Source organism: Malus sylvestris, chromosome 10, assembly GCF_916048215.2.
Source record: "Malus sylvestris chromosome 10, drMalSylv7.2, whole genome shotgun sequence".
In the NCBI taxonomy this organism is placed as follows: Eukaryota; Viridiplantae; Streptophyta; class Magnoliopsida; order Rosales; family Rosaceae; genus Malus; species Malus sylvestris.
The window spans coordinates 22,042,839-22,060,087 of record NC_062269.1 but is presented as its reverse complement, the minus strand read 5'-3'; the positions used below and the strand labels follow the sequence as shown (position 1 = coordinate 22,060,087).

Here is a 17,249-nt window from a genome sequence, read left to right as displayed (position 1 = left end):
ACTTTGTTATAATTCCCCCCCCCTTCACTCTTTCCCTTGCCCTATGTCCCCCTCCCTCCTAAGCACCTTGTTCTTCTACAGAAATTATGAAAAAAAAAATTTACACGACTTGCATTTTTTGGTTTTACTATATTACCCTTTACCAAACTAAATCTTTGCTTGTTTTAATTTCCTTCCAAAAACACTCCTGAAATGTAAAAATATGCATGCATAGATTCATTAGGAATTTTTTTACATGTAGCCTATTCCCCACTCCCTCTCTCAATCATGTGATGACATATGCAGAAAAAGTGACATCAAACCTATATATGTACATTTTTATAAATAACTTATGCACGTTTTTATGTACATTTTATACATGATATCGCATTATCATCTAAAATTCATTTGCAAGACAAATACAATAACAATTCTCTTGAAAAATTGCAACGAGACACTATATTTAGAGAAAACCTTGCCTACCACAAACTCATGACATCTTTATCTTTATCTCTTTTCACGCAATGTGTCACAGCACGAGAATATGAATATGAACATGTTTTTTGTAAAAGAAATTTTATTATCTTTAGGATCCAACAAGAATGCCATTGTAAAGATTATGTTTACTTTTTATCTAAAAGAAATTGTGTGCCATGAAAGTGATTATGTATAGTAAACAAGGTGATTATGTAACTAAACAAGTGTAATAATCATCTAGCCAGCTCGGGAAGCGGGTAGACCCGCTCGTGCGGACAAGCCATTCACGCTCCACATAATTAATTAGTTTACAAACAAAATTCTAATCAACACCACATATTAATTTAATATTATGAACTAAACAACAAAAATTCCCCTAATTTTAATTACCAAAAAGGGCCCGAGAACCATCAGGTTTCGTCAGAGCCACCCACAAACCCCAAAAAGGGTTAATACTCTCTTCTTAAAAATACCCCTCACAAAGACAGAGAGAGAGAGAGGAGAGAGAGGAGAGAGAGAGAGAGAGAGAATTTATCAGGCTTCCGAGACCCAGAACCCACCTCGTGCCTTGTGTATTTATACCCCTCTCCTCACCCAACTTCCCCACCATTCAATTCAAAACCCACCACATTTCTGTATTGAACAAATTAAGACAACCAGATTTTAGTTCAACCCATTTGAGAAAAGGAAGGAACTTTAGCAATGGAGTCATCGGATAAGGTGGTGGAAACAGTGATAGTAGGAAATTATGTAGAAATGGAGGCAGATGGGAAGGCCAAGAGCTTCAAGAGCAAGCTCTCCAAGTTCTTATGGGATGGTGGGTCTGCTTATGATGCTTGGTTCAGCTGTGCTTCCAATCAGGTTTGTGAAAAGTTTTCTTCAAAGTTGTCTTTTTTTGTTGTTTTGTTTGGTGAGTGTTTGTGTCAATGTCTGTATGGGTTTATGTTATGTGTTTTGCAGGTGGCTCAAGTTCTGCTTACTTTGCCGTACTCGTTCTCGCAGCTGGGAATGCTCTCTGGGATTCTCTTCCAGCTTTTCTATGGCTTGTTGGGCAGTTGGACTGCTTACCTGATTAGCACACTCTATATTGAATACAGAACCAGAAAAGAAAGAGAAAAAATTGATTTCAGAAACCATGTCATCCAGGTAAAAACTTCATCTCACTCTCTAATTATAAATGTTCACAATAATGCGCCGTGTAATCGTTTATGTAACGTTGCTAGACTGTGAATCTTTTCGACATTTTCCACACAACTCATGTTTTTTTTTTTTGGCCAAATTCTGACATGGGTTTTGATATTTGGTGATTAGTGGTTTGAAGTTCTTGATGGACTGCTTGGGAAACACTGGAGGAACGTGGGGTTGGCATTTAACTGCACATTTCTTCTATTTGGATCTGTCATTCAACTCATAGCTTGTGCAAGGTACCTAAGCATCTCTAACCCCTATCTTTTACTCCATCTCCATTTTAAAATCAATTTTTCCAATAAAAAATAAGTGAAAAGTAATAAATATCTGATCCTTTTTCAATGTCCATGCAACTGTGGGCATCTTTCTAAATGTTGTTGTTAATTTGCAGTAATATATATTACATAAATGATAATCTGGACAAGAGGACTTGGACTTACATCTTCGGAGCTTGCTGTGCCACCACTGTCTTTATCCCTTCATTTCACAACTACAGAGTTTGGTCATTTTTGGGCCTTGTTATGACCACTTACACTGCTTGGTACCTCACCATTGCCTCCTTCCTCCATGGCCAGGTAAATAAATTTGGTAACTTTAATCACCTAATTACCATACAAAATCTCCATACATGTTCATTGTTCATGGTAATTTCTGTGTAGTAAAACTGTAAAAAAACTTATGATAGGTTGAGGGAGTGAAGCACTCTGGTCCGACTAAGCTGGTGCTATACTTCACCGGGGCCACAAACATTCTCTACACTTTCGGGGGACATGCTGTTACTGTGTAAGACACAAGCCTAAGATTTAGAATATTGGCTTCTATTTTTCTGCATTTTAATTTATGTTTGCACGTTTAATTAAACCTTAATTTTCAACATCAATCCAGACCAGGACAAACTTGAAATGCAGTATACAATTACACTATTTTTTAAATGTTGAGAAAAGAAAAACCCATGTTTTTTTTGTTAATTACAAAATTACACATGCTTATGTAATTTTTTAAAATTTTGAATACTGTTCATGGGACAAAAATTAGCAGAGAACAAGGGGCTTAACGTCATTTGAAAGTGACTAAACCTTCTGTTGTTGGGGACATGATCTAACCAGGGTATCTAATGACCAATCGTTTTCAAGAAAAATCAGATCTTGTTGTTTCCCCTGCTTATACTCCCCAGTATTTACAACTATTTTTCAGAAAATTCCCATGATGCCCTCATTTCATGTAGAAAATTATTATTAATTGCTGAACATGATGATTTAATTTGATTAATTTTGGTGGGGGAAATTGAAATTGCAGGGAGATCATGCATGCTATGTGGAAACCTCAGAAGTTCAAGGCCATATATTTATTTGCTACCCTGTATGTGCTGACACTGACCCTTCCCTCTGCATCAGCAGTGTATTGGGCATTTGGAGACTTGCTTCTTAACCACTCCAACGCTTTCTCTCTCCTCCCTAAATCTCCCTTCAGAGACATGGCTGTCATTTTAATGCTCATCCACCAGGTATGTACACATACACTTAACTCGTTACGCTCTTCCGTCACACTTATGTTGTAAATCCGACTCATTGTAGTCTAGATTCACAGTATTAGACGGTCCCTCAAATTTTTTTTATTGATTCGTGTAATCTAAACTGTGGGTTTTATTGTGTGTTTGCAGTTTATAACATTTGGGTTTGCATGCACACCACTATACTTTGTGTGGGAGAAAGCCATTGGCATGCATGAATGCAAGAGCTTGTGCAAGAGAGCAGCAGCAAGACTGCCTGTGGTGATCCCTATCTGGTTCTTGGCCATCATCTTCCCATTCTTTGGACCAATCAATTCCACCGTTGGATCACTCCTAGTCAGCTTCACAGTCTACATCATCCCATCCCTGGCCCACATTTTCACTTACAGATCAGCTGCTGCAAGAGAGGTACCCCATTACACCCTCACACATGCTCATGAATTTACAAATTTACCACCTTAGCTGCATTGCATAGCGTATATTTTGTCCAAATCTGCAGCGCCAGATGGAAAATCTGAATCAAGTACTTTTCTCAGTCTCTGTGTACTGAGTCATAAATTTTGACCAAACAAAAATATAAATTCATTAATCAATAAGATAATCATTAAAAGAATAAAAATTTAATTAAAAAAAGAGATAAAAAGAACAGAGAGGTAGCGTGTGGTCACAGTCTAGCAGACCAGACCCGGCTCTCCCTCCTTAATATTTTAACCTGTAAATTGTATGATCCGTTTGGATAACTGGGGAATTCACTAATTTTCTACCTTCAATTGCTTAATCCAACGGAAAAAGCAATAAATATCAATATATATATATATATGTATGTATGTATGTATGTATGTATGCACAGTTCAGAAAAAGCAAAGATTCTTGCTGCATCAATTGGTCAGAATATCGATTTCGTACCTGATACAGTGTTGTATTGATATTTGATGCTCCTTTATCTGGGGAGTACTCTAAAAATCACCAACTGGGTTTTACTTTTTATTGATAGTTGATGCATTATATGTGCCGTACTCTCTGCATATTTAAATACTCAGATGCCAACTGTATGTGAAACCCTTTGTGTTAAAGCAGAGAAATTCTTTCCTAGGGTAAAATTTCTCCAGAAATTATTCCCTAGGGTAAAACTTCTCGAGAAATGCTAAAAACTCTCTCAAAATGGAATTCTTCATAAATTTTCTGTCACCTCATGTTTTTGGCACAATGTTTATTATGTTGGTATGAAAATTAACATTAAACTGTAAGGTGGTAGAGAATTTGGTGGAGAGCTCCCCTTTAAGAGTCCCTTTAGCGTTTCTCAAATTTCTTTGTTGGTTTCTGGTACCAATTACAGTATATGATTTATGGCAAGGTTGTGTTCAGGGTCTACAGCAATAAACTCGTGAACCTTAATTGTATCGATCATGTGTTGACAACATGACATGTTTAGGGTTTACAATCATAAATCACTAAACTTGGATAATGCCTCTATATTTAGGAAATTAGTTTGTCTAGATTGATATATTATACCAGCCAATCGTGCCCATTTTGTGTATAAATTGTGTATACAATTTTTGTATGTATACACTTTGAATTTGTATACAAGAATTTTTTGACATGGTAGGCTTAACTATGATAGAGCAACTTGTTTTTTGCAATGGATTTGTTGTTTTAATCACAATGTGACGAATGGTTTTGTGATGAATGGTTGTGATGATGCAGAATGCAGTGGAGAGCCCACCGAGATTCCTAGGAGGATGGATAGGATCATACACAATCAATGTGTTTGTGGTGGTGTGGGTGTTTGTGGTTGGGTTTGGATTCGGGGGTTGGGCGAGCATTACAAACTTTGTGCACCAGATCGACACATTTGGCCTCTTCACCAAGTGTTACCAATGCCCTCCGCCGCTGCCGCCCATGGTCTTTAACACAACTTCCGCTCCTCCTCCTCTCCGCCACCCTCTGCCTCGCAATCACTCCCTTACCCCTTGATTTATACACTCCCACTTTTGATTACTCCACGCCCGGTAGTAAGCCCAAATGGACACAACAACAAAGATGTGGAGGTGAATGAAAACCCATCAAGGGAAGGAAGAAAAATGCTTGTGGCCTATATTACGATTTCCACACCTTCAAAGTAGACACCACCTATTTTTGTCTTTAAATTTTCTGCCTTGGTTCTTTAGGGTTTAGGGTCATTGCCATGAGTCAAGAAAAAGGGGCAACAAATGTATGAAATATTTTGTTATTAAATTTGTAATCTTCGTTATACAATGTTCAAATGGTTGTCCTTCACCTCTCCAATGTGTTTAACTATGGGTCACTTGATACTTTTTTTTATTTTTTTATTACATCCATATTTTTACACTAGGAGTAGAGGGAGTTCGGCTAAGTCACACAATGGGTGGTCTAATTTGATATTGAATTCGCTACCCACGAGATTCGAACAATAGACCTCTCACTTCTAAGCAAAAAGGAATACTATCAGACCGTAGTATTAAGTAGCAAATGGTAGTAGTTCACTCAATCGAAAGTTGCAAGAGGTCTGTCAAATGGTTCAAAGTATTCTTTGTATACATCTGAACTTACGTGTTTGATTTTATTCTCTCCGGAATATTGCCTCGTAATAGAATAACGAAATTAACCTAATGTCACAATGTGAAAAGATGATAATCATGGATGCCAATTATGAAAGTGAAATACATACTAAGGCTATCAGTAAGGCACCTTCACAAACTGTCATGCATGACTACACATTGTTACTCTTTTCTTCAAAACAGAATTTTTTTTATTTTTTTATTTTTGAGAAAATCAAAACAGAATAAGTTGAAAAATGTGAAGCAGTACAAGTGGAAGAAGTATAATGATCAAACCCCACCCCACATTTTTCCTCTAATAAATAACATGAATTAAAGTATTTACTGTAATTATTAATTTAAACATTGCTCGATTCTGCCCTATATTCATATTTGGGTATTAATGGAGTAGACACTTGAACAGAAGAAAGGTACACAATAAATTGAGGCAAATAATGCAAGATTATAATTACGTAATAACCTTGTTTCATCGTGTGTACTTTACAACCATGAACCAATGCCATACATTATCAATAACGTTCTTTTGGCAAATATATATTGTCATGAAATTACTTAGAATTCGACTAATCAAACATTCAATAAGAGTCAACTTAATTATGGTTTAGATTCACAATACTATCAAATCCTAAACCATAATGACGATCATGAATAATATATTGTTCTTTTGCGATGCTTGCATATGCTGTCATGAAATGCTTACATTCTGAGACTTACCACACATTCTACCAATAATCAATCCAATCCAAATTCACACTAAATTCACACTATTAACGACCGATTTCCTTTGATTGTTTTGGTCACTCAACAACTTAGCTTGTGCGTATGTGGATTGTCCTCTTGGAGCTCATTTAATTAACCTATTAGATTCTGTTGTACAGTTTCCAGCACATCACTTTTGATTTTAAATTTCCTGGAATTCCAAATCCAATGCCTCCATCTTTACTCAGACCTTGAAAACGAAAATTCATCGAGTAAAAGCACATTGCATGCAGCATGCAAGCTATCCAGAAGGCACAGAATATTGCTGAAACAGCTGATAGCTAGCTTCTCTCTCTCTCTCTCTCTCTCTTTCTTTCTTTTTACCCTAAAATCTGCATTAATTCCGAGCTCCCAGCAGTTTCCATGATTACAAAAGAAACCCTAATGTGCCACGCACAAAGACAAAACCCTAACGATCAATACAGAGAAAAGGAACAAGAAAAAAAGAAGTGTGCCTGACGTAAGGGAATGTATGATACAACTGATAAGGCTGTTTGCATTGCAGCTTTTTTGTTTTTTTGGTTGTGGAGACGAAATAATATTGGATTGGTGGGTGTGGTGTGGGAATCTAATAATCGAAAAACCCTGATCACAGAGAGAATTGTCGGAGAAGAGAGAGCTACAAAGTTCACTTTTTTGAGAGACCATATATACAAAAACTTTAGATTAGCATGCGGCCGGCCCCTCATGAAAAACAAAAGCTTTGTACCTTTTTTTGGTCTCTCTTTGCATGGTTTTGTTCTTGCTTTATTCGCTAGAGAACAAGACAATGATTCAATATGGAAGACAAGCTTTGTGATATATGAGTGTCGATTATTGGTGGAATTTGATCCGCAGCTTTTCTAATGTCATTAGTTATTTATATATATATGGTTGCCACTGATCCAACAAAAAGTTTGCGATATTTTCTGTTAAGTTAATTACTTCTAATCAAAGCATTTCTTCTCTTGTTAGGACCACAATCCAAATGGATGAGAGTTATTTTCCCAACTGGAGATGGACATTTGATAATTAATACTAAATATATTATTTTTTTGTCGAAAAAAAAATATATATATATTTTGTATTAAATATAAAATAGTAAAACCAGAGCAAAAAATGTTCGGTAGAAGCGCCATGTGACCAGGCTTGAGGAATCACCCAATAATTTGATACCACGTTGTCAAACTAAGGAGTTATGATATAATCTCAAAGACACTTTGGCTAAAAAAAACCAAGAAAACATCACTACCAATAAGAAACCTTTCAAAAATTTAAAGGAGAAATCTTATCCCTTATTTTTTTAAGGAGCTTTTAGAGATAAGGACTTACTTATTAAAGATGATTTTTAGAATATAACCTGCAAGGTTTTTAACATCTAAAACAGATCCTTCATTTTAATGCATCATGACATGTCACCTATAATATACCACATATTTTACCACAATTTATATGGTTGCCATCTTAATTTTTTAGAATGTAACCTACACTTCCTGATTTCAGAAACGTAATAGAAGGGGTGCGAAAATATTCATATCACATAATTGAAAACAAAACATGAAAGCAGGCTACAATTGCACCTGTAATCAATGAAAATTTTCAAATTTTAAAATGACAACTGTCACAAAACAGTAATTTAGGTATTGTTACCTTCTACAACTCCATAAAAATCTGTTTGAAGCTACAATAAAAAGAGAAATTATTGTTCGGCTTAACGATTCGCTGCCTTCGTCGGAACCCGAGAATCACTTGTAAGCTACGGTTTGTATTTTAATTGTTTTAATCAACACAACAGTTTGTACGGTTTGTGTTGTTGTTGTCTTAATCATAAGCTATATGGTGTGGAAAATGTGTGTAGCTCTCGTAATCAACACACTAGTTGATACTTGTGTAGCTTGTTGGTACAGTTGGTATGTTTAGGTTCGATAGTTTTCTTTGTTTTAGCAAGAATAGATTATTTTGCAATGCACACCATGTGTTTGTTGAAAGCCTATGTGGTAAATTTGCATTTGGTGGTTTTGTTTTTAATTTAGGTATGGCCAATTTGGTCCGATTGATTTGGTACAGTCAGTTAGGTACGTAGGATGTGAAGCACAGATGGAAACATTGTAAGTAGAATAGGATGTGATGTGAAAGTGGAGGATGAAATCTCATTGAAAAATAGTGTAATGTACATCACAACTGGGTAGGGATTGAGGATATGGCCTAAAGTATTTGTTGGCTGTGAAATGCCATCATTTTTATGAATTTTTATATGGTCATTTAGGTCCGGTCGATTTGGTATGGTCAGTTAGGTACGTTACTTAGGATAGGTTCAATCGTTTCGGTACTGTCAATAAGGTACGGAAAACTTATGTTTGATTCCAAACAACACCAGATGATTTGTATTTGATTCTAAACAACACCAGATTAACCATTGCTGCAATTGAAAAACTTATATATGTTTGCTTAGTTCTCTGAGCTTGACAATGATTTTTACAACAATGGGTTGCCTTCAAATCCAACACCAATCAACAATCCCAGATTGGATTACGGGTTCAAAAGCGTGGAAATTGCCAGTCAATATCACAACTGTAGGTGCAGTTGGCAATGAGTAATAAAACTCAAATCACCAAAAAAAACATAGTTCTATCGATTTCGGGTTCAGTATATAGAAAAGAAACGTAAGCATCATCATCAGTGTTGGATATAAGTTAACAATCTGTGATTTAATTATATATATGCTAATAAACTATAAATGCGAATATAAAAATTATTGAACAGAGTATGAACAACGAAATAAATTTAAACAGAAAAATTGAAGATCGAGGCTTGCATACCGCAATGTCCTTGAAACAGAAATTTCGTCCCTATTCAATGCTTGTAGTTCTACGGACGTCTGATTCACCAGGATTCAACAATCAAGTTAGAATTCCAGCACCGGAAAACTTAACTTCTGACGAATTTCTGTATGGTTCTCTCAGAAAGGATGTTTGTGATTGTAGAAGAAAGAATATTGATTTTCTGTGTCCTAAATGCCATGCAGATGAATGTATATATAATAGAATGATGCATGTTCAACATGTATGAGAATGGGATGTGTCTGTTGGGAGACATGTTCTCCAGAGGGGTGCTTTGCTCTTGTGTTCTTTCTGAACTCTTCAGACTTCATCTGAAAGGATGAGTCTGTTGGTAAAAAATAATTAATTAGTTAAATTTGAAATTAATTAAAAATAATTAATTAAATCTGAAAATAATTAATTAAATAATTTAATTATTGGAGCCCATCTTTTGATAATTAATTACCAATTAATTAGTGCATCCCAAAGCCCAACCCCAAGGGTGAGCCCAATTTTATTCTCCAGGCATATTACTCCAATCATTTTATATAAAGGACAAAGCCTTATAAAGTGATAAAATCTTTTGGAAATGGCTAATGTGGGACAAAGAAATTTTTACTCAAACTACTCAAAACTCAAATTTCTAACAATACCTCACAATTGAGTTGAAATTTCATTCAAACTTCAACAATCAGCAGAGAAGGAGGGAAAAAAACTTCATTGCCTCCAAAGATGGTGAATTCCATTGTAACCGAAAGAGGAGAGATGTGAAGAATCAATAAATACAAACATTTATTTGTACCTAAGGGTAACTAGGGAAACTAAAACTACAATAATTCTATAAAAAATGATTAAATATGACATGGAATACTATAATTTGAGGTGGAGGATTATTTTTAGTTTTTAATCTTCCATACGTTATTACTGAAAAAATAATCTTATTTAGGAATTAAAATGAAGTTTTCTATTTTTTTTAATTTGTCATAAACTAAAATTTTAAGTAATTTGTCATACCAACTTTTCGAAATCATTAGTTTGTCATCTCTCCCTAACTTCGTTAAGTTTTTCATCCAGTATAAATCATGTGCCTCGCACATGACTTGTGTTTAGGGTTATTTCGGTCATTCCAATACCTTACTTCCTTTTTATTAAGTTGTATTCGACAAAAAACTCTAAAGCTTCTAAAGAAACAAAAGGATGTATTGATACGCGTACATGTTCTTAGAATATTAAAGATGGCTCAAGAATATAGTCTCGATGGGACCACCCCCCACCACAAAAAAAAATTATGATAAATTTAGATGAGATTCTTTATGTTTGGCTTTGTTTGTGACTTCATTTTGATTCTTCTGCATAGGTACCACCTATTTCTATGTTTATTAGCTTTCTTCTTTGATGGAATGGCTTTTACTATGAATCCGAATGATTTTTTTTATTTGGTTCTTTGTTTCATTCGAAAGAAATCAGGCAACAAAACAATATTTTTTATGTGATAGCACTGAAATGATCATGTAATGTACTCTCTTTTGATTGCTCAAAATATGTAATGATAAACAAGTGGGAGTTTACATTTTAGCATGTCACGAAGACATAATTTCATATGGGCGCTATAAATGAGAAACAAGTTAACGTTTTGTGCGATAAATGGAGTTGTAAATACATATGCGCTAAAGAAAAATAAAAAAATTTAAGTGTTTGTACTAAAGAAAAGTAAAAAGCTTGTAAAAAGATATTAAAATGACCTAAATAACCCTGAACACAAGTCATGTGCGAGGCACATGACTTATATTGGATGGAAAACTTAATGGGGTTAGGGTGAGATGACAAATTAATGATTTTGACAAATTGCTTAAAATTTTAGTTTATATGACAAATTGAAAAATATGAACAAGTTCATATGACATTTTAAAAATTTTCCCTTTCATTAATTGAAACCTCTTATTCCTTTTCAATGATCCTTTGGTTTCTATCTACGTCATAATTTCAAAAATAGTAGTTACTTAATACTACGATCTAGTGGTATTCCTCTTTACTTATAAGTGAGAGGTCTTAGATTCGGTTATTGCCAAAAGCGAATTTGAACCACATTATTAATAACCCATTATGAGATTGAACCCACTCCCCCACTCCGTTAGTGTAGATAATGCAGCGGATTTGGTCAGACAGGAACACCTACAAGCCACTATTTTTTAGGGTGATGCGCTGCCAGTGACGGAGTTAGGATTTCTTGTGAGGATGGGCCTCACACAAGTACAGAAGAAGAAAAAACGAATAGTGGTTATAAAATTACAAATGCAAAACATCATAATATTACATCCAAATAATTAAATAGTCAAAATTAACATATCCATAGATAATTTTATCCATTCATAGTAATCATAATTATCCTCAACGAATTTCATATTTTGAGACCGTATGATGTCATCTATACTATTAAAAGAATTATTAAACTCAATAGAGAGAATTACTAAAAATTTGCAAACCCTAAAACTCAAGTAAAAGGTAGGATAGAATATAAATAAATGTTTTTATAGAGGATAATAGAGTTTTAATAATCTTACTGTTCTTTATTCAATAAATTTGAGATTTGGAATGGTTAAATATATGAAATTCAAGAAGAATAAGGGAATAACTCTGCCAATGCATAAGTGAAAGACATTTTTTTTTAAAATTAAAAGTGAATGATGGGTTTAATTTAAATGTTATTGATTTGTGATAAATGACGATTTAAAATATTATACTTAATTTTGGGATGGAATTTGCTGGATTAAAAATAGATAATGATTGGATTTGTCTAAAGTGTCGAGAAGGGTTGCAAAGCAAGGTGTAATACTAATCTTATTTTTACAAGTGAAGGTAGGCCTAGGACTACTCTAGTCCTAGTATGCCTCCGCTAGTGTGCGCTTCTTGTCATAGCAGCCCTCAAACATGATGGTCAAGATGATTTTTCGTCGTTTGGAAATATATTACACGACAACATAACGATGATTAAATCGTTGCCCCAGTGGAAGATTGAATTCAGTGAACGGGAGATGAATAAAGTTGCGTGCAGGTTAGCACGGATGAATTTGAATTGCGTAAATCCTATTATTCGGTTTGAAGAACCTCCTTATGTGATTTCGGGCATTCTCTTTGAGGATAGTAACTCTTAATTTGTTTGGTGCGAGACACTATTTTCCCCTTAGACTGGGTTAAAATCCTCAACAAGGTTTTTATCAAGACCCTTTGCATGCACCCTATCCTCATCGATTTGTATGCATTTCTCCCATTAATGAATATCGTACCTATTTCTTAAAAAAAAAAATCAATAATAGTAGATTTACATGTCAGCATATTTAAAATTTTTAATAATTTTCAAAACGTTCATTTGTTATGTTTATATATATGGCTAAATTCGATACCATATATTTCTATTTATAATTTGCAACCATTTTTTAATTTGCAACTTTTAATCTGTACCAATTATCTTTTTAGTTTTAACTAGTAAATTTTACCCGTACGTTGTTGCGGGAGCGAAAATATAACTATAGACTATTTTTAACATATAAATAACCAAAGACTAAGATAAGCATGTAGAAAATGGAGCAAATATTTTTACAAAGTTGTCTAAGTTTATATAACTTACAGAAAAGACATTGTCAAATGCCTTGTCATTGATATACAAAAATGGCTAGTCTAGTATTCCTCATTGACAGTCATCCCAGTGCTTCATTTGTATAATTACTTGAACATGGAATATCCCATAAGAGCACATTTTCCTTTAAGTGTTCACTGCAAATAAAACAATTTGGATCATCCGGAGGAAAAAAAAAAGTTACAATTGAAACAAAATGTTAATACAGTTGTAATTAATTAGTAGTAATACTTTTACATGAATGAATCGGACAGACGATGGCAAACTACGATATCAATAAATGAAAAAAAATTCAACAGCCATCATTCATTTATATATAGGAATAATAAAATCCATTTGCATTAGCTCTGGATCAAGTTCAACTCAAGGCTACAAAAATTTTAAACCCAAGATTCAGATAGCATTATTCAACCCCAAAAACCAAATAGTACATTTAATCGACTTAACACGATTGAAGGCATAAATCAAATCTAGGAAATTATACTCAACCTGCAATGCAAAAACGAACACTGTAGCTTATATACATTCTCAATGTCCTCAGCAAGTCCTCTCTCCAATGGCTCCGCAATCTACAAAAGGTTTTTAGAAGATTATAATTTAAAAAATGAATCACATAAATTTCTTAAATTAGGTTGCTTCTTACCATAGTTATTTTATTCTTCTTATTGGATGTTTCAGCAAAGCATTTGATTGACAAAGGCTACACTATTTCACAAAATGAAACAACATGATCAACCAACAAACAAAAGCATATCCATCAAGAAAAGAAGAAAATAAAATTTTACTTTAAAAAGAAAAAACGTGAAGATCACGAAGATTGTTGGAGACCGATTCCAAAAACAAATACAAACCCAGTAAAATTCAGCTCAAATTTGTGCAATATAATATAAGCCAAACAACCCCAATTTTCTCAGGAAACCAAGAAAACCCAAGAAAAAAAAACGAAAATGTGAATTCCAAGATCTAATAAAAAGCACAGTGCAAAGATAAATTATATACTTGGCCCAGAAAGGGTTTGCAAACTCCCATAACAAAACCCTAAAGTTGGAAGATAAACGTTTCCTGCAACCAAAAACAAAATCAGACAAAAAATCCACACGAAAAATAGGAAAAAATAAAGGAAACACTTAGTAGGAATCGAATTTTACAACAATCAATTAAAAAAATTTCTTACCAACCAAGCACAGAATAACGGCACACAGCAACCAATGCACCCAAACCGTTGTGATTCCTCCGCGGAAAACAGTTGGAAAAAACAGACCAACCACCCTTCTAAACGATCGGATCGCGATGAAAACAGCAAGTCACACACAGAGAAACGCAAAGAGAGACGGAAAAACAGAGAGAAGAAAGGAAAAGGAAATGAAAAAGTGGAAGATGCTGGAAGTGGAAGTAAAGATGTAATGCTCTTCCAGTATCTTTCCTACAAAACGCAACATGGCCAAAGCTCAACCAAACACCAAAAAGCACCTTTCAAACGGGAGCAACAGCTGCCAACAAAAATGAAAGAGGGGTAAAACCGGATGGGCACTGTTAATGAACAGTACCCATCCCCTGAGCTTTAGTATATATAGAATAGAATATCATTTTTTATCCTTTTTGTGCCACAATCCTGTGGTCGGGTTGAACATCTGATATTTTTTAATCAGTTTTTCGTCCTACAACCGATTTTTTTATCATTTGTTTATCTTTTTCTGTACCACATATCATGTGTGTGGGTTTAAAAAACCAAGAACAGGTTAAAAGAAAAAAAACTAATGAAAATACCTTGAAAACTTTGAGTTTTCATGATAAGGACAAAATAAAGGTAAAGTGAATATTATTAAGTTTGACTTTTTAATGTAAAAATGTGGTTTTTTTTGTTAAAGTGAATAGTACCGTGAGTTTTTTGTTAAAACTTTCAAAAAAAAAAAGAAGAAAGGCTTCACGGTCACGGATGGTGGACACGTGGTGTAGAAGAGCACCAAACTGGCCTCACCATTTTTAATCATTTTCTTTCCCTGCATCTAATTTTTTTTATAAATTTTTATAGTTTGTTGTGCCACACAACATGTGGCCGGATTTAATTCACATTTTTTAATATATTTTTTATTTGCCATCAGTTGCTTTAAGCACAATGACAAAAGAATGGCCTAGAAGGGCAAACACGTATTTTCGATGTACCAAAGTTGGAAAAATTGGCCAACAACAAAGGAATTTGAGGGTGTTTTCGGCTGTTCACTGCTGGTGAACAGTGATTTTTCACCGGGTTTTAGTATATAGATAATGTGTGCCATATATTTAATTCATTTTTGTGCCCATATTTTTAAACTTTTATTTGTACCCTTAATTTTCAAAATATTTTATTTGTCCTAATAATTTTAAATTTTGGTATGCATCCTAAATCAGGTCGGAGGTGCATTTTGTGGTTCACATTTTTCATTTTCGACATTGAGATTGGTATTGATTTTTTTTTTTTTAAACAAAAATGGGATTGGAACATTCTTTTGACAAAGAAAACGTGTATAGGTTAGTAAAGTCGTGTTTAAAGTGTCGCATATCTGGGAATCCGAAAAAAATAATTTATTAGACTTTTAGGTTCGCCATCTCTTTTTACGGATGTATAGAAAACATAAGAAAACCCAGCCCAGTCATATTAGGGCTTCACTATCAAACCCGTCTATCAATATCAACTGCTCTATTAAACCGGGTCCGCATTGAAATTGACAACTTATTTAACTTGTCGTTTCATGTCGGCTCTAAAGCACACGTCAACCTTAATCCAGCCAAAACACACCACTAATCTATCTTATTTAGTGTCCGTTTCTTATTTAATTATCCTCGACATACTCCCAAATTTCTGAACTATATAAATTACACCCATCACTAACACCACAAACTTCCGAGTTCACTTGCAGAGCTTATAAAACCAAAAAAACCCGAAACTCTGATTTATTATTCAAGGTAATAATTCCTGCTTCTCGGATTTGGATTCCTTCTGGATCTTAGGATCCTAAGGATCAAATCGGAGTCGTTCATTACACATCCTACGGCCATAAATCATTTGAATTTTTAATCATATCTACATGACATAATGATTTTTAGTCGCATGATATGTTGTGAGTGACTACGATAACTTGATCCTTAGGATCCTCACAATAAGGATCCGGAGGAGATCCAAATCCTACCCTCAAGTGCTTGAAGCTTCAATTGTCCTTTGATTTACCCGATCACCAAATAAAGATTTTGCCATTTCCAATTCTCCATTCATTTACTCAATTATCCGACACTAAAAGGGACTTGTTTTATACATTGCCTCTCCTTTCATTTCTTCAAATTCTAAACACTAAGGGAAGATCGCAGAGGAAGGCGAGAGTTTAAAAACTCTAAAACCTGGTATTTTGTGTTCTCAAGAATTAGTCATATTTGTTGAGTTTTTTTTATTTCAGACTTCAGTTTTCGAGAATCCATGCCAAACAAGAATTTCCACTAATGCGGAGGAACGAATATATAAAAATAATCATAACACATAATTTTTGGACTTGTTATTTGTAGGTTGAATGAAAGAAATGGATGCTACGTGCTAACTTCGAATGTGAATTAATCTAACACATTTGGTAATTGGAAGCAAGTTTATCCCCTTCATTCCGCACGAAAAATTGGTACGATTGGACGAAGAACTTGCCAATAGGAGGGCTCACGATACGATGGTATTTGCAATACCTAGGATCGTTAACGCAATTCATCTCTTCGGGGCGTTTGCCCTCAGGTAGCTCGATCACGTTTTTCTCCAACAGGTCATCTAGTATTGCGACCACGTTAGTCCGGAAAAGGGTATGTCTTTTGCTCCAACTCCTTTAAGGTGTTTTTGTACCTATCTTAGGTGCGAGAAGGCTCAACTATTTTTATCTCTTTCGCTTTGTTCATGGAGGAGATCTTGATGGGGGTAGTGTTGATGGCAAAAGCTTCCTTGGTGGGCTTCTTCCCAGTCTTGTCTACCTTCAGAGCGAACACCTTGTCCTTCTTGAATTCGGTGATTGGCTCAATTTTCCCATGGTTGGCGATACTCAGCTCCATGTTGTGGGAACGAGTCGCCAGTTCCTCAAATGTCCTTAACTTTATGCCTTGGAGGATATAGTGTAGCCCTCAGTGCATGCCTTGAACACGCATCTCAATGGCGGAGGTTTCAGAAAGCCGATCCTTGCAATCCAGACTTAATAAACGCCATCTGTTGATTTAATTGATAACCGGTTCATCCTTCCATTGCTTCGTACTCGTCGGCTCCATTATGCTTATGGTGCGGCGAATGTTGTAGAAATGGTTGAGGAATTCCCTTTCAAGCTGGT

The 17,249-nt window shown here is 34.8% G+C and overlaps 1 protein-coding gene across 1 annotated transcript; it reads left to right on the top strand.

Moving 5' to 3' along the window:
• The first annotated feature begins 961 nt into the window (after positions 1 to 961).
• On the top strand, positions 962 to 5,431 carry LOC126584995 (auxin transporter-like protein 2). The gene is made up of 8 exons (XM_050249380.1): positions 962 to 1,317; positions 1,417 to 1,602; positions 1,768 to 1,880; positions 2,036 to 2,219; positions 2,330 to 2,427; positions 2,941 to 3,148; positions 3,305 to 3,562; positions 4,859 to 5,431. The coding sequence occupies exons 1-8, from the start codon at positions 1,159 to 1,161 to the stop codon at positions 5,126 to 5,128; spliced, it is 1,476 nt and encodes a 491-aa protein (XP_050105337.1). The 5' UTR covers positions 962 to 1,158; the 3' UTR covers positions 5,129 to 5,431.
• Positions 5,432 to 17,249: the final 11,818 nt, after the last annotated feature.